Below are 24,245 nucleotides of genomic sequence, written 5' to 3' on the forward strand. Positions count from 1 at the left end.
CGCTCCCACCAGGGAGAGGAGAGAGCACAGTGAAGGTTTTTCCGCGGAGCAGCAGCAGTGGCAGCAACCAGCAGCAACCAGCAGTCAGCAGCCAGCAGAGTGAAATTGGAAAAGTCACCCGAGAAATCAGTTTGGCCTGTTTGGCCAGTTTGAGTGAGCGTCGAGGTCAGCAGGTAGCAGCAGTGCGCGTTTTCCTCGCGTTTTGTGTCCTCCGTGTGAATCCTTTTTCTGTTCGTTTTTCCTTTCGGCGAGACTGCCCGTGGCTGCGCCCCGTCCGCTAGCGAAAGTGTGAGTGTGCATGTGGTGGTACCTCTTGTACGTGTGACCCTAGCAGCACCACTGTAGTGTGACGGGCAGAACGGCCATAGAAGCTTCTTTTTGTGTGTGCTAGCGGGAGCACGAACACGGTGAAGGTGAATCGATCTGTCCGAAACTTCAGTGCTGCAGTATCTGCGGATTCCGAAAGCCTAAAGAACCCTCAAGGCAGACGGGTATCAGAGGAATCGTCCCAACCGGATCATCTGCACCGGATCGTTCGTCCTGGGACAATTACCAGGGGACGGAAGTGAACCACGTACGTGTGTGTGTGTGTGCTCCATAGTTCGAGTGTATGTGTAGTTATGTGAGAAATGAATGAATGGAAAAAAACGAAAACTATTTTCCAAGCAAAATGGAGACCTTCCTGTGTGTAACGTGCGTGCACTGAAGTTCCGGCAGACATTTTACGACCTGCAAACTAATAATCGCTGCGTGCTGGAATGCTCGGTATTGTCGCTGTTATCATCATTATGATCATTATCATACTTATCCCTACGCTCTTTATCATCTAATACCATCATCATCATCATCATCATTACCGAAGTAGCACCATCGTTTAGTACGACCACTAGCGCAGCTAGGACACATCCAGGACACAACCAATACCAGCGGCTCTACGACCCAACCAACACTCGCGAAAGCTCGCTCCTGGCGTACACCTACTGTCCGATAGCAAACCCACCCACTGACACACATCGGAACACATACACGAGCACAGGCAACACTGGCCAAGTGACATTTGGGTGTACCGTGATGTGTTTGAAGGAGATGAAATTGCTCTTCCTGAGACTCCTGAGGACTACTTTTATTATACCAGTTTTAGTTCAACTCACTTGAAGTAGTTCACATTAAATGAATGAAACATCATTTGAATATCTTACATGAAATTCCGCGCACTTCGTGCATAGTGCAGGAGGTGGAAGTGAAGTTTGGAATAAATTACTCTTGCGGATGGGACAGACATCTTCCTCGGAAAAGAAACACACGCAAATCGAGAACAATTATTGCGTGCACTCGTGCGTAGCACGCTGTACACCCACAGGACGGTACGGACGCATCACATCCGAGCGCTACCAATCCGAGGGGTAATGGTGGTAGGATGGTGGCGGTTGTGCGTGTCCCATTGCCCTTAATTCAATGTTAGGCTACAGTGCATGCTCTCATCTCGTTCGGAATTCGGAACTAGATGAAGATGGGATATAAACCGCAATGATATTGGTATGACCATATGTGTTGTATCTGGAGGGCATTTTGGGCAAACATTCCCAATCCAAGTAAGGGAAGGTCCCATGACGGATGACCGGATACGGGAACCGACCATTGATAGTTGGTACACCTTATCACACACAGGCAGCACGATTGTGAGAGAAGCACCTAGAGCACACGATGTAAACCAATCGAAAAGAAAATAGAAATACAGAGAGTCGAAAGCACCAGTTTTTCCCATCGGTGGCACACAAATAAAAAGAAAAACACTGAGTGAAGAGAACGATCAGCATGTTCGGGAGGCTCCAAAAACCCCCCGGAAAAAAACTGGCCCATTATAAAGGAAGCATTGGGAGAGCAGGCCGAGCGTGTGATTAAGGCGAGGAAGAGTGCGTGAAAATGTCTCTCGCGCACGAAGAGCGAAAAGTGGTCGCATTCAGATGGGTTGCCTTGTTGTGTGTTTGCTCCGTATGTTGCTCCGTGTGACCTCGCAGTACGCATGAGTGATGTTATCGATTGATTGCGCACGCAAACCCTTTGCTCGTCGCGCCATCTCGCAGCAACCGAGCGCTAGTGGCCAGCGGCAGCAGCAGCAGTAGCACCAGCAGCAACATCAGCAGTAGCAGCACCATCAGCAGGCTGCGCACAGCACTGGTTTGATGCGGTTTCGGGAATAGGAAGCAAACGCATCCAAAACCACACACAAACACACGTCGCAACAGACGCAACGCACGAACGGGTGGTGTTGTTGTGTGCGCGTGCTGATCGTGCTTCCGGAACCAGGTTGCGGACCAGGTGCGGTGTGTGTCGCGTGTGTGCTGTCGGGGTTCGTGGCCAACCAGCACCGATTCAGGGCCAGGATCAGGTGGTACACAAACGCAGGTGTAACGCACCGCACAGCTCCGGAAGGGACGCGTGCATTGGCGTCGTGTTTCGGTGTAGCTCTCGGCACTCGGTGGTTGTGTGTGGACCGGGGAAACAAACCGGAGGGAGGAGGCAGAATAGGACGCGTGTGAGTGTGTGTGTGTGTGATTGTGCTGTGTGTCTGTGTGTGGGTGAGGTGGGTGGGTGTGTGACAGCGAGGGCGGACCGTGATCTACCGTGACCGGATCTTGCTCAGCCACTCACGCCGTGAGCCGTTCCCGAATGGCTGATCGGTCGCTAACTGTGTTACTGCGTGCAGGATGGCAACGGGTAGACCATTTCCGCACCCGGTAGTGTTGAAGATTGTGTATATGTGTGTCTATGGCTTGCCCTGGTGATTTGTATGGCAGAAGCTGCCGATGGGCTCCGTTGGGCATCGCGTTGAGGATGATGGTGCGAAACGTATCAGGTCGCTAATGTTCTCCGTGTCGTGTGTACCCCAGTGCCAATGGTGGAAGTGTTGTTACAGCACCAGCAGCAGCAGCGGCGGCAGCTCGAGTCGTTGTCAGTGTCAGTGCGGTCGTGCAGCAGGAGCAGTGCTAGTTTGGCGTTTGTCGCTCGTGGTGGCTGTCAGTGTGGGCCCGTGAGCCCGGTTCCGGTGGTGCGTGCGTGCGCGCGTGACCGTAACGGGCATTAGAGCAGGAAAGCGGCATCACAAGAAGAAGAGAAAGAGGAGAAAGAGGAAAGAGCAGAAGAAGCAGAAGAAAAAAGGCATTAGAAGCAGAGAAGAGGAAGGTGCCGCAGGAAGTGCCCGTGGTATTTTTTTTTTTCGTTCGAGCCGCCTCCGGCCGTGGCATCGTTGGTAGTGACGGGTGGACGCGGGGGATCGCGAGGCAGCGGGACGGCAGAGAGCGGACGTTCGGCGCACGGCGGACGATGATGGTGGGGCCATGAGCCCGAGCCCCGAGGTCGTTGCGAGCCGCAAGCGCGTCTCAAGCGGGCCTGCACCATGCTAGCGCCGCCGAACCCGAGGTCAATATGCGGCCAGGACCCGGGCTGGTCGTGATGGCGCTTGCGTTTATTTCGGGGGCTCGGCGAGGCACCGGTCAACAGAGCAGCAGTGCCAGTCATAGTGGCAAGTTGGGCAAAGTTGGAGAAGACAATACGGGAGAAGGCGGCGCACTAACGCGGATCAATCCGTGGCTTTCGGCGTGCGATCTGGAGCAGCCCAACTCGGCACCGGATCTCCAGGTTAGTAAATGCCGTCAAACTCTTTGAGTTATCCGTTCTCAAGTTCAAGACTCAATTCTTCTTTCGAATTGTATCGTAGTAATCCTTTATCGCAACAATTCAGGATAAACAGCCGTACGTCGTGAAATATCTACAAATTCGTTTGTGTCTGAATAACCCCTTTTTTGGCCTACCAGGCACAATTCACTCCTTAGTTTCCTCCACTAGTAGAAATGTCTTTTTTTTGTTCTTGTTCTCGGAACTCCTGTCTGTTGATGATCGTAGCCAACAGAAAAGAGGAAGAAAAAAGTGGCTCCACCAACATGAAAACCATTTCTGGAGCAATAGCACCGGGATACACGTCCCATTCATCAATTATATAATAATAAAATTCTGCCGTCCCACAACGCTCTCGCCAATGCTGTCGCGAAGGACTCGTTGGAGATGACACCGGAGTATAGCGTGTGTCACCGAAGAGCATAAGACCCAAGAGCGGAGAGTCCGCCTTAAACTTCATCTAGGGGTAGTGCGATAATGCTCCTGGCGAGTCCTACAAAAAAAACCCGTTGCTCATGTTTGTTTCTCACGAGATGCCTGAGATCAATTACTCTCCAGGACACGAAACCTCGTCCACTCTCAGCTCGCCAACAGATCCGGCTGGGACTTTTCGTGGTAGGCAGATGTCGGTGTCTTTTTTATACCGTTTTTGGACACACGATGAAACCTAAAATTGGATTCGAGGAAGAAAAGAGAGATAAAAACACCATTGACTGCTCGTTCGAGCGTGCTGCAATGTTTGCTTGTTGGGGTAGTAGTAGTTTTGGTAGTAATGAAAATAACGCTAGTGGTAGTGAGACTGTTGGTGGTATTGGTATCAAACACATCCTTGTAGTGGTAGTGCAAATGAACTTCAAATTTAAACCATCCAGTCAAGTCTCCGAAATCTCAATTCTTCGCTGTTGGTAGTCTGGTTCTCACATTTTTATATCCAATTTATGCTAATAGACTTCAACAACATAGAGATCACTTTTTAGGATGGAGCTATCAATCGCATGCGATTTTCAATTCAATGTGCATGAATATATTAAAATAGTAACGAAATTCTAATTGAAAATTGTAAGAAATCATTTCACAATTCAAAATTGCACTATATAGTGGATAATTCTACTTTTAAGTTCGATAGATTATTCACTCGTCAAATTGGAAGCGCTGTGTTATGAGGGAATGACAAAGAATAAAGCGCGTGTTGTATGTGAGATACGATACCTCTAGGTGTAGAAGCTTTAAATGGGACAGCTGCCATCATATTATAAGTTAGATCTTAATCTTTTAGCCTGTATCCGTCAAATAATACAGGTACCAGGATTTAACACAATCGAAAGATTCGTAAAAGTCACAGCACTTTGATTTGAAGAATGACAAAAGAAATCATTTTGCGGCACTACAATTTGTGAAAACTTAATTAAAGTTTACATATTTAACTATAAATTGTAAACTGTACAACAATTCATGTGAAACATTACAAAAATCTGGTTATTAAAGTAATCCTTTTTAATAGTATTCATTAAAAATGCTAGTTTCCATTTTTAGCATACAGGAAACATGACCTAACCTAATTAAGAACAGCTACCGGAATGGTTTGTTCTGACATTTATCGAGCAGCTGACCGGAGCTTTCGTTAGGAAAACAGTATAATCCTTTTTTCCTAGGCTTAACTAGGATTGCCATTTGCATGGCGAGCTGTAAGCGGATAAGGCTGGAAACGTAAAAACGCATACTAAAAAATACTGAAACAATACTAGAACTTTGATATCTTAGTTTTATGTAAAAATTTTGAAGGGAACCATTGATAGTGTTGTGTTAGAAGTGTCAAACACGAAGGGGAAACGTCAAAATGGGATCCAAGACCTATTTGAAAAGCATTTCCTTAGGATTAACTGTTCTCACCATAGTATATGTTAGCCACGAAAAGTCAAAATATCCAGAAAACTTACATTGTTGCATTCCAAGGTTGTATAGCCATAAGGAAGATGTTTTAATCGGAATGCTTTAATATTTACTGAAATATTAACTTTTTTTTCTAAACCAAAATTAACAAAATAATAATTTATTATGATTAAATAATGTTCCCAATGATGCTCCACCAGAAAATCAAAAAACCCAACACCGACCTGTCAGGAATGTTACCTCAACAAGAATAAATTATTCTGTTTATATGGCACGTAACTAACATACCAGCGGCCTCAAATCAATATTGACCGTCTATTGATATTGTTGCGTCCGAAGCTTATACAGGCTCCGGTAGAGCGAAGGAAGCTTTCTATAAATTTATCAACGTCAACTCTGCTATCTCGGTGCTCGGCCACATCACACGTCAATGTATGTGATAGAAAAGCCGAGATAAAGCCAAGCATTTAGCGAAGGAAGCAAACAACAGTCCAATGAACTACAGCAGCATCAAGGAACAAAAAAAAACGCTGTTTATATGTATGCTTCAACTACAGAACACACTCGGCAAGGAACGGCGAGGAAAGCATAAGTAGCAATACTTCATGCTGAGATCGGCACGCCACCGCACACACTGGTACGAGTTCGCCCAAATTCCGAGCCCATTCGCAAAGAATCGACCAGAAAGATTGTCATTTACTAAGCCACGCCGCGCTGGGGTACGAGTTTCGGTAAGGGGGGGGCGGGCGGCATACAAACGTGATAAAAACGCCGTAAGTAAACCGTAACAGATTGCACGAGAACGCGTGCTACACATACAGCGGGATGCTGGTTATACCAGCCCCGTGCGGTAGTGTTGGGTTTGCTGTGTGTGGCCGTAAGGTGGTGAAGTATTTGAAAGGGCCCGGGTACCCGGGAGATGGATTGATGCCATCTTCATCAAGCACCGACCACCGCATGATCACCGTTACGTGAGATAAGCGGTACAGATATTGGTAGGCTCTTCTACCCGCACAGACCGGTATGAGCCATTGAGGAGCCCTAGCCCGCTGGTTGTTTGCTGCATTCCTTTAGCTTAAATGGAGCGCGGGACGATGAGACGAGGCGATCGAACTGGCGAAGGAAAAGGCGCACACAACAATAAAAAAATGTATTCCATCACAAGAGCTTTCCCCATGCAAGCAAGCGGAGGTTGCTATGGTAAAGTGTATCGACACGGAGTGTATGCTGGACAACAAAAAAAAAAAAACGAAACAAAACCGACACCATCGCCTTTCAACAACGGCAAAAACTCCACCAGCCAAAAATTCCGCCCCATTCCTCCTCAACTGATTTTTCTGGTTTTTCCCTAAGTTGAAAGCCCATCATTCATCGGGAGAGAGGACATTAGCATAGGATCATTTTATTGCTCAATTCATTCCCGACCCTTTACCAGGGTGTTTAGTGCTACCGCAAGAATTGGGGTGATAAAAAATCGACACGCACTAGGATTGAGGATTGAGGGGGTTTTCTTCTTCGTGTTTGATGAAATCGGGACGTGAGAAAGTGACAGATCTGAGGAATCATCAAGAATGTAGAAGAAGAACGAACGAAGCAAAATCCTTGAAGAATAGGGGCAAGAAAAACCCACAGATACACCTCGTTCTACCCTGGCTGTTCCATTCTTGGACTAAAATTCTCAACATTCGTCCGCTGTTCGGGATCGCCAGCGGAAGTATATCTGTTTGATTTGAACTCGGTCAGAGGAGAATTGATTCTTTTTCCTGTTTGGTGTCCATTCTTGTTTTCATTCTTCTGCTTTTTTCCCACACCCATACATATACCACCCGCTTGCTACGCTCCTTACCCCACCGTGCTATTACTCGGTGTTATTCAATATTCTTCGCTTTTCCCAGAAGGATGGAACGAAAATGGGGCTACCACTTTCATATCATTAACATATAGCTACGAGGGCCCTACCAATCCCCGATTCCCTCCGGGTCCATCGGTGCTTCCACCGAAGCAGTGCAGCCTCTACGTCCTGGCGCTCACGGCGCTTCCGTTCACGGGTGTTAAGAAGAGGCTTTCCGCGATATCACGCTGTTGGGGAAATTTTCACGCTCGTCTTTTTTCCGACGAGGATGCGAAGGAAAATTTGTTCGCTATGTTGCTTCAGCTCGCGCTCTTTTGTTACAGAACACGGCGAGCAGCGAGCGGTGAGAGTACCACGCGAAAAGGCGAACGCATTCCAACGGCGGGTGTTCTGGTGTTTGTGTAAGAGAACGGGATAGTTTTCCTGTAACTGAAATGGCTTTTTCTCGCATTCTTGCATGATCTCTTCGGTACGCTGCGTTCCGCTCTTTTTCTCACGCTGACTCGCCATCGCTCTGTATCTTTTTGCTGGTAATAAAACCCAGCTCGCTACTAGCAGGCTCACTAACACACCAGCTGGGGATTGATCTCAGCTGAGGGCTTCGTAGGCGACGGCGATGCTATCACGAACACCAGCGTTTAACCGTGTTTGTGCCTTGACTGCCTTGACACACTTATACCAATGCGAATTCGGGAGGCATCCGTCTTGATCCTGCTCATTCACAACTATTCGCATCCTTATCATGGGCCAAGCATCGAGCAAGGGTCCGGATTCGATGAAATGAAGCAAACCGCGAGGTTCTGTGTGTGAAATCCAATTTTTTTGTGAGACAAAAGTTTTTCCTTCACCCAATATCCCTGCCGGACGGAACCGTGTTCCCATAATCTTTACTCTTTTGTACTTGTTGTTTTCTTTGTTATTATTCCTTTGTTATTCCTTTTTTGCACTGGATAAACAATATGTCACACCAGCATTTAGTCACGAGGGCGGCGGATCAACCAGAGGGTTGTTATCACGTTCCGCATTCGCTACGAACCGGGAAGGCTTTATTAATCGCCATCGGCAGGCAGCGGTATTGATTTTAATTTGCTGCCATTTTTCTCACTCCTCCCCTCTTTCTGGGCTCAATGGAATGGTGCTATAGCAGACGGGAACCGAAATGAGAAGCGGTTTCCTGTTTTCTGGCGATGATCTAATCGATCACTGGGACTGGGAAGTTACTTAGAACACAGTTGCGGTGCATGGGGATGTCAGGGTTGGACTAACGTTTTTAAAATTGGTTTCCGTTTTTTTTTTCTTCTGACGGGTCAGCAACAAATAATTCTGCTTCTGATGTCCCGTTTAGACAATTGTGACGACCATAATGAATGGAGCGTTATGATAACAAAGCAACGGGATAAAAGATGTGCCAGTTGTGCAATGTAATGAAAAACTAAGTAATAATAAACAATGGTGTAGCTTTCACGTGTAGAAAGGATCATTTATTCAGTTCGCTGTATAATATAGTGTCACAGTTTTTCAGCCCTAAAAGAAAACAATAAACAAAGAAACAATAAGAGAAATATCGAATGGTTTCAGTGAAAAAAAAACCATAATCAAACCGCTTATGAAAGTATAACGATTGTCGGCAGAAGCTTGTCTTTTTTACCGTCTATTTAGTCTGATTGTTATAATATGTTGTTGGAGCAATTTGATATATTTTTTGGGGACTTAAACGTTTCCATCACCATGAGTTTATACTTTCAATACAAAACTTACCGTTTTACTTATTCAACAAGTTCCAACATACTTAGCAGAATTTACCTATTCCTGAATCCGTTCACGGTTGATTTTGAGACAAAATTATGGCCGTTATGTGACAATCAGTTTTGTTGTCTCTTTCAATCATAGCCTAAAATTTATCAAAACTTTTTTAGTTGTTTCGTTCTAACAACATAATCAATCCACCGGAGAATGGTGAGTCTAATTAATGGCATTTTACAGATGTTCCTTTCGCAACGAACCTCTCAGCATATTGTAGGCATATTGAAATTTGGTGTTTTCGAAACAATTCGACCATTTATGAACGTTAGACGTAATATCACGCGATTTCGGAAGAGTTTGTCCTAGCGATCAGAATACAAATACGTACCAATCGGAACCGATGGAGCTCTTAATGACGCTTGGACTCTACATATTATTATTATGTTATGACTTATGTTTGCCACGTAACGGAATTGTCAAGTCCTTGCTACGGGGGAACGGTCCTGATGGCATTTTGTACCGGTTATGTCGTATGAGATCGGCAGAGCTGCCAAATACACCATCAGCATCGCCCGATTTTCTATTTTAATCGACTATAAAATTGATTCGCGTCATATTAAACCGTAATTAGTTGAATGACTACCTTTCATTTAATAAATCCAACATTAATTTAAGTACTTTTAAAAAATCAGCCATGTTTCGTTCCAAACCAGATGAAATTTGATAATCTGCTTTTGGTTGATGCGCGGATGCAAAATTAGTACCGCAACATTCGAAATAGTTGGTTAATGTTATATTTTATGCACAACACAGAATAACTTTTTCAATGAATAACACGACATTTTCAAATCTCTAACCCCGCATCACACCGAACATCCCCCGTTTGAGATGGCTAACCAACAGTTCAGAGAAACGATTACGTCCCTAAAATAATGCTTATGATGTACTGCTCACGTATAAGAGCCCTGCTTAGGGTTGGTTCGTCGATGGGCGTTAGTGTACGACTAGTAGCCGGCATGAAGGCGACGAACCACTCGATTTTGATGTGTACCGAGGTACCGACCTCACTCGGATGTTACGAAACCCATCAGTTCGCCTACACTCCGTTGTACTTTCCTAGGGCACTCGAACGCACTTGGTCCCTATGTTTACCGGGTTTGCAAGACTTTTGTCTTTTACCTTCCTGTGCGCCAACTCAACGAGAAATTGAACCGTAAAAATATGAGCCTCACACGAAAGTTGAGGAATGTGTTGCGTGCGGTCGCGTGCATCGGACAGCATCTCCTGGATCGGGTGATCCTTCGACCTATCCAACCGCTTCGCTCCCATCTTCTTACAAAACTCCCCGACTGTTACCTAACCTACTGACAGCATTGGTCCTGGGCTTCATCCTTTCCCCCGTAGACGTGACTGTCCCTGTTTCTGACTTTTATTAATTGATTTCGATTCCATTTGAGGCGAGTGTAAGAAAGGAGGCCTCCGTTTCTCTCGCCTCATATTGCTCACCGGGGCTGTGGCTATGTATCACCCATTTCGTTTATTCGGTGACCTGGAAGGATGGGAAATTTCGGATGTCTCGTAGCAGAACCGCAGCGATTGTGATACCCGTCAGGCGGGACCGAGCAAATGGAGCCTGCAATCCACAAATTCCTCGCTGTCTGTTGGCTAAATCTAAACGTCCGTATGGTTGGTACCGTATTTTTTTCAATTCTCCATTTGGTACAGGGGGATAGTTTCTTTTCTGTCTTCGCATCGCTGTTTTCCTACGATTCGCTCGTTAATGTAGCAACCTTTCAAACCGATCCGATGATTGATTTTCGGCGTTCGTCCTGTCGATATTTCGATTCGTTCGATTTCCACCTCGCCTAATGTGAACCATTAGGTGATGGTGGGTTTTTTTTACTCCTGTATCTGTATGTCTCATTCTAATAGACTTTCCTCATCTCGCTCAATGTCTCTCGCTCTCGCTCTCTCTCTCTCTTCCGCTCCTTAACCTCCTTATTCTTTGTTGATTCGTTTAGTTTTATATTTTAGTCCCATTTCCGGTTCTTAATCGCAAAACCTTGATGTCGTTTTTTTTGGCTTTCCTCGTCATTGTGGGTTTGCTGAGGTGGTTGTTTTTTTTTAACGATTTGGATTCGCTTGATGGCATTGTTCGATTAAGCAGACGAAACTGTGCCTAGCTGTGTGGATTTTCCTGCAAGACTGATGAGTTTCCATCCTTCTGAAAGACCACAAATAAGACCGTTCTATTCTGCTACGGCGAGCTGTAGCAGAACAGCTGGAAGAATCGTGAGGCGAGAAAATGATGTCGAAAATGATGACCAGAAGATTCGGGTTGCTATTACGCGATCATGCTCAACCCACGTTACGGGCACGGCATCAGGGTGCAGGTCAACCTGATGGTAGATTGGGATCTGGCTAGCTTTTGGCACCGCGTTTGGCTTTGGCTGCTTCGTTCGCAAATCATTTCGATCCCAGCCCTCCCGCCGGGTCGAAACGTGCCAAAACAGTGAAAAAATAACACACCAACTGGGTCGCTGTTCGGCGGTCCCACACAGCGCGTCTGGCCGTTGGAAAAACATGGAAATTTCACTCTCCGTCTGACAGCTAATTAGATGAATATCACTTTAAAGTGTATGTGTGCAAAAAATAGGTGCGTCCTTGTTTGGACGTGTGTGTGTCGGTGCGTTTGTGTTTGTGAGTGTTACAAGTGTGCAGAATAATTTGGTATAAATATCGACCGCGGTCTAAATTTAGACGCTCATTGATGGCACTGCTGGTGCTTCCCATACGTCCTTCGGACTTGAGGCAGTCTGTCGGTACAGATATGCTGTAAGGCTCCACACCGTAAATGGACGCCGGTGGGCCATGGGTTCCCATTTTTTATTAACAATATTGTCACCTTTTTACGTGCCACGGGCAAGCGCGTGGGCTAAATAATTCATATTTTAATCAGAAGCTAAATAAGGATACGGCTAAGGGCCAAAGAAATGCATGAGGATTCGATTTTACTTTTTCATATTAAAAGAACCACATTTTTTCCCTCATTCAAACTGTCTCAAATGATGAAGAATTCATCGCACAGAGCTGGGAATCGTACATTAGAAATGGACTTTTGTTATATTTGGGTGTAACAGCATTAAATTTAGATAAAATGGGACATACTAAGCCACCAGTAAGGCCAGCCACTGAGGACAGCAGAATGGTTCGAGTAGAAACGTTCTAATTATTTTTTTATATTGATGATTGGGAAGTGTGAAGAACACAAAATAGGTATTTCTATATAAAATTTATCAAAAATATTCAATGAATAAAATAATGTATGTTATAATAAATACTAAACGGATGGATACACCATGAAGATGTATATATCTTAAGTGGTTTATATTTTATTTATATCTCAGTCAAAGTTATTTGCCCATTTGTGATAAGATTAACAAACCTTGTGCCGCAGAAGTACCTAAACTTTTAATGTGACACCTTTTATAGAAACATGGCTTCTTAAAGTTTTTCATACTATCTTTTTTGTTTTGTTTTGTTAATCACATAATCAAAACGATTGGAACCTTAAAAGTGATTTCGTATGCTTAACATTTCATTATAGCTATTACTAAATCATTAAACCACATTTAAACATGTTTTATCTGTTCAAAATGTTCCAAAAGTATGCAACTACTCTTTATCAGCAGAGTTCTCGTAATGTCCCTGTTTATACATGACCTTGATGCTCCTGTTGAAATCGCTACAATTATTATTTTATTTTGCTATCCAAGCATCAATAACTATTTTCCGGCTAAAGTACAACCGTACAAAATAGCAATAAAAGCACCAAATGCTCAGTGGCAATCGGCGCAAGCTTATGAAAATAAACTGGATTGCCTTTGTCAATCATGCTGGTTAAGTTTGACATCAAATGCCGACGTGGAATGTACTGGTCGCATCTTTACTCCCATCCCCACTAGTTATGCAGGCGTATCAGATGTTTGCAATGTATGCCGTTTCCGATGTCGATTCCGACCAAGTAGCCCATCTCGGTGGTTGGTAATGCAACCAAAAACATTCGGCATGAATATTTATAGTCCTCGGCCATCGCAGAACCGCACGCATGTTGTTGATAGTATCAAATTTCGAAAATAAACCTATATGTTGCTCCTAACCCTGGCTCTTTTTATTCTCTTTGCTTCCTCGCCCATGGAATCACCGCCGATTGTGCCAAGCTACCGTTGCAGGGCACCAACGGCAACCGTACACTGTGGAGCGACACACGGTTGAAATGGATATCCATACCGACCGCTGCTAATATCTTCGCTTCCCATGGAGATGAAGGGAGCCATTTTTGCTGAGGTTTTGTGGGAAGGCGAAAAAGTAATACGCCTGCCAGTGCCTTCTTCCGTGGAGCGATCGTTGAATGAGACCGTGTGTTTTGAGCGTTCTTGTCTTACAGAAGTTAAAATGACTATGCTCATATCCTTGCTCCAAAGGACCAACTGATTCCCCTTGATTATTCATATTTGCTTTTTTTTCGCAGAGAAATAATAAAAAAACACCATTGAATCACAGCGCGGTGAAGAACATTCATGTTGCGCCCAACTGATTTCACTACGTTGTCGCTTCGATTATGCTCTTTTAGAACAAACTCAGTTAAAATGAATTAAGTTAAAACAAATCAAATATGAATCACATTTGTTAAAATGCACTAAAAGATTCATAGAAGAGCTTTCTATCGTCAAAAGAAAGAATTATATAAGTTTTTTTCCTCCTGCTTCGTGTTAACTCCGATGGATGTAGTCATTCCAACTTAAAGAGTCTTGATGGATTGCGCTCCCACGTTCCACACATCTAACGCAACCGTGCTTTCGTTGCATGTGGATGTGTCTCCAATCGTTCACTGGCAGCTACCGCTAACTCATATATCCTGTCACCACCGTAATCTACCCCGGAAGGTATACAGTTGCGCGAGAAAACTAGGACACACCACTCGTCAGCGTATTAGTGAGGACCGTGCCTTTTCGAAGCCGCACCGGGTGCACTGCAGTAATTGACCTTCGATTTTATTGTGCGAGTAAATTTATTGCGCTTTCGATTGCTGCATGCCCGAGGCAGCATCGGAAGACGCCGGATCGATCGGGCTTGAGCCTCAGTCTGAGACGGAGCTGCTGTCGTCGTTAGCTAACCCCGTTTCTCTAAACCGATAAGACAAACGAAGGATTTCTTTCGTAGTGCACTGTGAAACACACATAACGGCACAATATATTACTTTTTAATTGCATCGGTCAAGTGACGCCCTCGCTCGGATTGGGATTTCATTGGCTCTTCGGTTGAGTACGTTTTATTACGCTCGTCCGTTTGGAGTTCTTGCTCAACACAGAGAAGATCTTATTGCTCAACGTTCCTTTTCCGACAGGAGATATGGCTTGGTCAAGACACATTGCATACAGATTTTTTTTGTACGCTAAAGTAATTTATTTGAGTTAGTAACGAACGAATCAACACATATTGATAAATACATGTTTTCGGATGTGGTTCAAGGAGTGGTTTTCATCAATTTGAATTTGATACACTACTATACACTACGAAAATCGCCTCTCTGCCATAATACTACTATGTCAACAACTACTACTGCTGGCTTTTTTGAGGTTTTCTTGAACCTTCTTCTTATTTTGAAAAAAAAAAATTTAAACAATTAAGTATGTTCTTAATGATGTTATTTAATTGCCCAACTGCTCTACCAGCAGAACTCTTCAAGCCACATAGGCAGCCAATTGGCAGCAAATACAACTGCTCAGCTCAAAATTTATGCAAAAATAAAAAAAAAACAACAGCTCATTATTTCACTGGCATCTCTGTGACAATAAAAAAATCACCTATTACAATTAGATGTGAAATTTGTATTCTTCTTCTACTAGTACTTCTTCTTCTTCATGGCCCATTTACAGTAGCGTACGTGGTGCTAGCATGGCCAGGCCATCAATCTGTTTCCAGGAAACTCGGTACAGGCCTATCCTCCTTTACCTCCGGCAGCATCCAATCTCCGCCCAGGCTAACTCTACTTGATCTAGCCCACTGTGCTCTAGTACGCTTCATGTCGAACGAGTCGCTGACTAGTACCTTTCTGATAAGGCATGAGTCCGGCATCCTCATCACGTTCCCCGCTATCTTATCCTTAAGGCTTTGGCTACCGTCATGTCTGCTCCACCAAACAGCTTAGCTAGCTCATGGTTCATTCTCCTTCTCCACACGCCCTGCTCACAAATAGCGCCGAAGATAGTTCGTAGCACCCGCCGCTCGAAAAAAGCAAGAGCATTAGCGTCCTCCGCCAGTATCGACCATACAGAACTGTCGGAGGTATCAGCGTACGACATATGTTGCATTTCGTATATTGTTGAAATCTTCTTGATCATAGGAGTTTTGTGGAGACCCTATTAGACACGATTTTCCATCACAATTCGCCTTCGGATTTCATTGCTAAACTTGTTATCCAGAGTTACGATCGTGCCAAGATAGCAGCAAACCTCTATTGCCTCAAGATCGTCACCGTCAACTGAAGCTTTGTTCTCCAGACGGAGCCCTACCACGATCAGAGCAGCCAGTAAATAAGTGCTTTCGTCTTCGTCGCAATGACCATCAAACCCAATCCTGTCACGCTTCAATCGAGTGTACACTTTGCGCACTGTCGCAGACGTCTGTCTGATGATGTCAATGTCATCCGCTAAGCCAAAGAATTTGAGTGAATTGGTGCTGTAGATAATAGATTAGTTTTAGATAATGGTATTGTTTGAAAAATATTTAAGTTAAGTATTTACAATTCTGAAAAGTTAATTTATTTTGTTTGTAATATGTTAAGAATCATTCCAATAACAGGAAATATGTATTATTCTAGACAGATGGGATTCAGTTAAGAAATGACTACAATAAAACAAACTAGCAAACCGTGAGGCTTTGGGGTGTGATCGAATACACCGTGTTTTGGATCTTATCTAATGTTCCTGATGGTATGACTGTTTAGTTACACATAAAAATACACATAATAATCTTTAATTTAACTGATCTGATGACTGATCAGTATTTTTAATCCAAGAAGGAGAACGAAATAAACTTATCATTTATTTATGTTTTGGAAATCTGTCAAACTTGATCACATTACATTAAATTCCACTACTTTCCCGGTAGAATTTATAGTGAAGAATTTACTTCAAATAATTTATGTTATCACGCTCAAATCGGAAAAAAAGTCAGCGCAGAAATGAATCCGTTTGCTTTTGAACTTCAGCATTTTTTTAGTTCTGAGAAATACATTCAAAAGAAATAGCTCGATTTCCACTTAATAGACAGAGCCTCTTGTCTTTCTTATTTTTTTTATTTTTCTCATTTCTAATAGCATAGGCCCTCCAAGCTTTTGACAAGAAAACAGTTAGCGGGAAGGTTTGATAACATTGTATTCGTTGTATAGTGATTATTATAAAGACTGTGTCTTTTCCGTAATTCACTGTTACCCTGCTAAAGCTTCTGCAAAGGACCAATCGTACTCCAGAGTAGCTCAGCGCATGACAATATACGGATTGTTTTCACTCGACTTTTATCTACACTGTGACTTTCGTTTAATTACTGAAACAAAACAAAAGATTCTGAAATTATATGGTAGTCAGCAACTTAATGCTATTATTTTATAACATTTGCACAAGGGATTACTTATGAACATTAATATCAGTCGGATTTGGAAAGTGTTTTAACCATGCCGATGAGTTCAAGTTCGCAGTTCAACCTTTCCTAAGAATTCCAACGTGTCCCTTCAAAACAGTCCCTAGCAACTTCTTCCACCAGGAATCACCCATCACACCCCCCCACGCTTGCTAAACGATGCCGGGCGTTACGGTTACGGTGCAGTAATAAATTCGCATAGAACCGCGGAGGAGACGGAGAGAGACAGGGCGAGAGTACCTTCTTAGTGGTAGGCTAAAAATAAGCGGATCGCAATCGCAAACTCCCTCCCACCTCGCACGGTTACCGATCCCGTGCGGGTTGGATAGAGAACACTGGATGCAGGGTAGGAATGAAATTCGGTTTCCGTTCGAGTTTTTCAAGAATCAATTTCACCTTCCGTTGCGTCGCCGTCTAATGGATGCTCGGTGCCTGCTACCGGTTTCCGTCCCTCAAGCGCAGGTTTACGGGTTCGCCAGTTCACAGGCTTGTGATTCGTATTTTTTTCTTAAACTTGGGCAGAGCTGGTTCGTTCCCCGTCGGTGGTTGCTTCTTCGCTTTCCGCCTTTTTTATTGGTCTGCATCCGCATAAATCCGGTTCCGTGATACACTTCTCGATCTCCAGCCGTAGGCAGAAGAATGGCGCGAGCAGCATAGTAATAATCAAAATCTAGCTTAAAATTCTTTCCGCTCTATGTTTCCCTGGCCACCAACATGAGCCAGTGGCGATGAGTGATATGGTGGGCGGTGGTGGTAGAATTCGAGAGGTAGGCGTTTATGCCAACGGTGGAAAGTTGAATAGGCGCTGGCCGATAATCTCATACCTTTCTTCTTTTCCCTTCCATTGCTGTGGCTGAGAACATCGGGGCCCGAGTACGATCGTCATGCCAGACGCAACGATATTATTTATTTGAATTATGTTCGGAAAAGTCTCAGCTTGGAGTGGAAAATCGATCGAAATATCAGCATGCACATTCGGAAATCGATTGGTGTGTATGTGTGAGGGTATTTTGTTTTAAAAGATGAATATTTATCGTCCGTTTAGCGAATGGAGGGAAAGTCTTAAAGGGAACCGTATTTGCCACCCTCGCCAGGAATTTCTATAGAGGTCAGTTTTCGAAGATTGTTTGAAACGTTTCCGGAGAGGGCCATTAAAATGTGCTTTACTCAACAAAAGCAAAAGTTTGAAAAAAGAGCTAGCGTTATTTGTCTTGCAAGTATTCAAAAAAAAACCCCGTTTATTGCCACACTGGGACCCATCCGTAGAGACACATTTCACTGTTACAAGAGAAAAAATAAATCGAAGAAAATGGGTAAACGTATCGGAACGATACCGCACGGAAACAAATCCTTCGCAGAAACGGTGGGACAGATATAAGTTGTGGAATGGATACGCATACCCAGCGTGTACAAGCGGGCTATTGGCAGGAATGAATGCATTGCCCTCTGCGGACCGTAGTCCCGGATTGAACCTTCGACGAAAAGGGAAACTCGACTCCGGGCGTTAGGAAAACACGCGAACATACCCGCGCCGTTGTGTTTATTTATCCAAGCTTCTCCGACAGTCGGCAGGTTTATTGGTGTGGATGAAAAGGAAAATGTTCTTGAAGTTCTTACCATACCAGTGTCCCCTTCCGGTTCCTACCACTCCCGCTTGCTCCATCAGCAGTTGGTTTCTCGCAAACACTGAGGAAGACTCGCCATGAAGGGATGGGTGAGCGATACGACTTGTTTGATTGGAGCTGACTTTGGAAGGTTTTTGTTTGTGTATGCTAATGTTTGTCTGTGCCGTACGTGTACGTGAGAGTGCGCTAACATGTTCGCGCTTGTAGGTTAGAGTAAACGAGAAAGAGGAATAGATAGAAAGAGAGAGAGCGGGACACACACATACAAAGCGAGAATGATAGGGGAGCTCGGTAATGAAAACAGCGGCACAGAAAACAACGCGATAGATGAATTATGGTTACGGAACTGCTGCCACTCAAACCTGCAGCCGTTACAGCAGCTTCGTAAGTGAGCGCTAGCCGCCTTCAATTTTCCATGACGGTATTTTTTTCTTTATTTCGCTTTTTATTCTACTCTTCTTTTACGATCGTAATCGATCAGGAAGTGTTTGCTGGTGTGCGTGTGTGTATGTGTGCTGGTTGATCTGTGTAGGTTCGGGACAGTAACTGTACACAGGAATATAACGATCGGCCGTGAAACATAAACGGAATGCCTTCACGCTGGTAGCGGGATCTGTAGATAAGAGCAAATAAATTAAAACTCATTGAAGTTATTTTGGAGCCAGTCCATGTCCGGGACCATGATGCACGTCTGGACAACAAAGTAATTTTGGTGAAGGGTGAAGCCAATGAAGAAAAAAGTCAATGGCAACAGTTACTTCAATCAATCGTTGATGCGAAGCTGACGTCGCACCGACGAGTACAATATGTTTGATGTTGATAATTGTTTGGATTAATGTTTGTAACATCTTTGAAAAATTCTGCAAAAAAGTTAAAGTGCACAAATTTGTGTGATAATAAGTAGTTGTTCATAGTAAACCTCAGACAAGCTATTAACAATATGTATAAACAAGCTCCATAAAATAGTTTATCTAATTCATTGGCTTTTACGAAGACTCTCTTTAATTGTTTGCATTAAACATTTGTTTCGTGTCAAACTTTTCTACCCTATCCCTATCCCTGAACCCCCATAATTGTGATACTTGAAGCATGTGCTGTTATTAGTTTTAAATAAATATCATAGGCTCGGTTAAATACATCGTACTTCAAACCCGTACATACAGCCGATGAACTTCAGTAAAAAGGATTAACCACTCGGCAAACTATCGCAAAGATTTTTTATGTATATCTTTATATATTAGATATATTATATGTTATGTAAAAATCAACTATTTTTAAATGATTATAACATTTCTTCAAAGTAATTATTTTTAGCAAACATTCACCAGAGTTTGCTCGTAACTTTGGTTCATTTACGGTAAATATGTGAATATCTGATTTGTAAATCAGTGCAAAATAGCTTTATTTAATAATATACTCTATTTTAATAACAAATAGCAATTGTGAGATAAACAATCTAACTCGAAAATTCGGTAGACTAGCATGTTTGGGGGCAGCCCGTTGGCATGATGGTAGCGGCGCCGGTCTTCACACGAACGTACCGGACCAATCCCCCGTACTCAGGACTGACTATCCAACTACGGGTAAAAAAGTCACAGAAAGCCAGAAATGGCAGGCCTGTAGACCTCTCGAGGTTGTTGTTGCCGATAAAAAAGAAGAAGCATGCTTGAGGAGCCATCAGCATTTAACAGTTTTCACGTTCAATTATATTCAGAACAATTAGTTGAAGTAAATATATATCCCCATCATTGCATTGTTAACAATATTGATAAACCGTGCGGACTATGGGGCAGATCATACTATAAGTTAGAAAGCTTAAGCTTCAAGCCTGTATCTGCCCAATAATCCAGGTTTCGGGCTGTATCATTTTGTGCGGATTCGTATATGGCACAGCATTTCGGCATGAAGAATGACAAAAGAGATATTTTTGCGGAATTATACTTTGAGAAAAATCTATAATAGTTTAGAGATTGAACCTGTTTTTCTTATTTATATAATTTCCTTAAATTTATTTTTGTCCGCGTATTTGAACTTTCTCCTTTTTAGATTGCTGATAATTATCAAATAACATTTGACTAATTCATATCCAATTTCCACCATTTTTCTTTCCCCCACAGGGTCAATGTTCAGCCGGTACACTGCCTGTGGCCTGGATAGACGAAGGTCCTGGACCACCGCGGTGTCCACCGCCATGTGAAACATTTCGTACACATGCTACATATAATAATAAAAATAGTAATAAGCCATACAATATTGATAATACTAAATATAACATGGAGAACCGGTTAAATGATAAACAACAGTGCCTTGACTATTTGGGCGATAATGAAGAGTTAAGTCCAGCACAAATTTGTAAAAAATCGTCACAAAGTATTGAGACCAAGCTGAAAACATTACGTTTAAGACATTGTTGTGAACGTACCGTTGGCAGTGCTTTACACAACGCAGCCTACGCCGACGTGCTGTACGGCGGTACCAACTGTACCGGGCGGCTGACCGAGCTGCTGGAGACGGACGCACTGGCGGCACGGATCACATGCGAATTTACCGAGGTGCTGATACGGTACGACTGCGGACAGCCGTACTCTATCATCCACCACTGTGAGGATTGCAAGGTAAGTGTCCTAAGGTTTACTTAAAAAATACAGTTTTGTCAATTAGTATTTATTATCAATTGTAATGCTCAATTTGTACCTTAAAGCGACTAAAGTTCAACAAAAATTGAGTAACTTTAAGCTTAATTTGTTTGTTTGCATTACAATGTTGTCCTGCAATAGTACAAGCGAAGTTACATTCTTCTCTTTAAGCAGAGTGTAGCTCTTTAAAATTCTGTTACTTTGTTATTGTTCTTCAGTTCTTGAGCATTTTCGCTTCATTGTTCGTCGATTGTAGCATACCGATGCGTTCCATCGCTTCCACATGCCAAGCGTGTTCTGGCGAATTAGACAAACTTTTGCTTCACTGCCAACCATAATCTTTATCGCTCTCATCATCCATCCGCCCTGATGTTACCATGGTTCTTGTCCATGCTGTATGTGTGTCAGGGTGTATGTGTATCTGTGTTTTATACATTTTCCACATGAGAGCATCCTCGGTCTAGGAACGATTGGCTTTTCCGTCCTGGCCAAAGTTGGCTTGACGGGTTGTATGGTGAAGAGAAGGTTAAGGGATTGACGATGAAACGCTGGCAAAAGGATAATCGGTCCAGCAACGCTATCCTACTTTGTTGTCTTTCCCGCCACCCATCCATGATTGCGTCCTGCAGCAACTGTTTCCGCTGTGGTGATCACCGTGCGAGCGTGGTAATGAGGACAACTCGCTTTGAGCATACGAAATGTGCGTATGTGTGCGAGTAGGATGCTGCATTGATACAGATGTTGATGATGGGTGAAAACGCACATTTTACTGTCCCTTTGCATGGACAGTATGGCTTTTTTCGCTTCTCAATTCCATTGGAGCACGTTCTTTTTGCCTGAGCAATCCATTTATGAAGCTTGATTCACTTTTGTTTATTTCTTGTTTGTTCTTTTGGTGAACCAACAAACTGTTCCTTCCACCGAGACGGAGTGGCAAGAACTATGCTCACCGGAAATGAGCAAAACACAAGGACGTTCCAATAAGCATGAGAAGGATCGGCAACGGCATCACTCGCCTGACCATGGAAATGCCAACCGCGAACACCTTCCACCGTCTCGAAGGAATGCTCGATGCGGATTGGTGCCATTCGGTGGCTCGGATCGAAACGACCATCGCTGCAACCTCCGGGACAGCCACCGAGAGTTCACCCGAAACTGGGACAAACCGAATGTATGTAAACGGTTCAGAGGTCCCGTGCTACAGCATTCCAAAAATTAGCGCAATGCAGATAAAATGAAAAATTATGCTTAATCGCAGTTCCAGTACCCGAATGTTGCAGCATAACGAACGCGGTAGTGACGAAGGGTTCGAGTTCGAGTTGGCAAAAGGGGTTGGGACTACGAGTGAATACTATCTCTTGGGAAAATTATCATATCTTCAAGGGGCAGCTGCGAGCCTTCCCATTAGAGGGCCTTCTCGTAACGGCTTCAACATCGAGCGAGCGAGTGTAATTACTGTTAAAGTTTCAACGGCACCTTAGGCACTTCTTTCCGCACTCCTCTACTGTTGACTCGACCAGTCACCTCGTGATTGTGTGTTATGTATGTGAGCTTGGCCCATTTTGCCAGCGTTTGGCGGAGTGTTTGAAGTAGAAACAATTAAAACTATTAGTCAAACCATGCCTCGCCTAAACTGTCCGCAGCCTCAACCCGTGTTGATGTTTCCCGTCGAAACGCCTGAAATGATTACGGCATGACGATGATGATGGTGATGATGATTGTGGTGGTGGTTACAATGAATGGTATTAGCTAAACTGGAATCAACCTACAAATGGTTGCGTCATGCTTTCTGCTGCTTTAGATAATATGTCTCCGCATTTGTGTTCGCAGCCAATAGCTTGAAATAAAAATAAATGGAAAGGCAATACTGTTGTTTTCATAAAAAATAGCAAAAACAATCTTCTTCGTACAAGAAAATGAGGTTCCTTTCTTTGGAGTAACCTCTTGATTCTGTTGGTGTGTCAATGAAACATTTGGCTAAAACTGACACACACACACACTGGTTACCACAACCCAGAAAACGCCAGCAAGTGTTAGACCTCATGGGAACACTGTAACATTGTTTCAATATTGCAACACCGTTTCCACACCAATGTGTCATGCTGTTCCGACCGATCAACCCGAGCGTTCCCTTCCCAAAAGCAGTGGGAAATTGATTTTAATAATAGATTTGACAATGATGCCACTTCGTCAGGGGAGCCTTTTTGGGTGGGTGGTGTTTTCACTGCGATTCGTGTTGCCGCTTCTGCTGTGTGTCGTTATGCTCCGGGGCAAAATAAGCTCCGACAATCTCATCGACCACGGCGTAGCAACGAGGTCAGCTGATTCAATTAGCCCTTCACACAAACAATTGCTCCCTCACCGGCCGTCGGTATAGTACCCTGCTTCCTGCTTTAGTAAAAACCCCTACAGTGGAATCTGTGGTATGGTTGCAGCCGCCGGTGAAGGCTTTCAATTAGCTGCGATATATTAGCGAATCATACATTAATGCTTAATAAGACATTGCATTAGGGTGGTCGGTGTGGCCCACGTGCCACGAACACCACTTAATGAATGTTGGGCCGTTGAGAGTTTGCCTAGTTTTACCTTTCGCCTTATAAGTATAGTTGCGCTAGCGAAACAATAACGGACAGATATTTGATTGTTGTTTCATTAGACATTTATTCTTGTGGAGGCGCCTGGTATTTAGTTCAAATGGAGGCGCATGGTAGTTTTTGCCCAAATGGAGACGCCTGGCAGTTCTTCTGTTGCCGAAGGAGTCTATCATGCTTATTGTAATTAATATTGCGTCTAAATTATTGTTAAAACAACTTAAACATACATTTTGTAATCTTCGATTTACATCACACCCAGTTTGAATTAATATTAGAATTCTTGTTCAATTTCGCGGATCCTATAATTGAACATAATTAAATTATACATCACTTTTAAATGAAAGGTTCTTCTTCTTCCAATATTTCAATATCCTACGAATAAGATAAGGCCGTTCCGTTCAAAAAAATAACTGTGAATCTACCGCTTATGTGGTGAGTTTCCCGTGGTTTTGGAACGGGTAACTATACAATATGCTCTGAAAATTTAATAGCAATCGACAGCCAACGGAAAATGTTTGATTCCGTTGAA

General features: G+C 43.6%; 1 protein-coding gene across 1 annotated transcript in view; it reads left to right on the forward strand.

Annotated features, from left to right (window-relative positions):
* Window positions 1-3,217: 3,217 nt before the first annotated feature.
* The window catches only part of LOC128710896 (uncharacterized), a 38,754-nt gene continuing 17,726 nt past the window's right edge, over window positions 3,218-24,245 (forward strand). The window contains exons 1-2 of the mRNA XM_053805754.1: window positions 3,218-3,639; window positions 20,604-21,101. Coding sequence (XP_053661729.1) covers window positions 3,427-3,639; window positions 20,604-21,101 — 711 coding nt within the window. The 5' untranslated portion in view covers window positions 3,218-3,426. The remainder of the gene's footprint in view (window positions 3,640-20,603; window positions 21,102-24,245) is intronic.

The sequence above is a fragment of the Anopheles marshallii genome, chromosome 3 (assembly GCF_943734725.1).
Source record: "Anopheles marshallii chromosome 3, idAnoMarsDA_429_01, whole genome shotgun sequence".
Taxonomy (NCBI): Eukaryota; Metazoa; Arthropoda; class Insecta; order Diptera; family Culicidae; genus Anopheles; species Anopheles marshallii.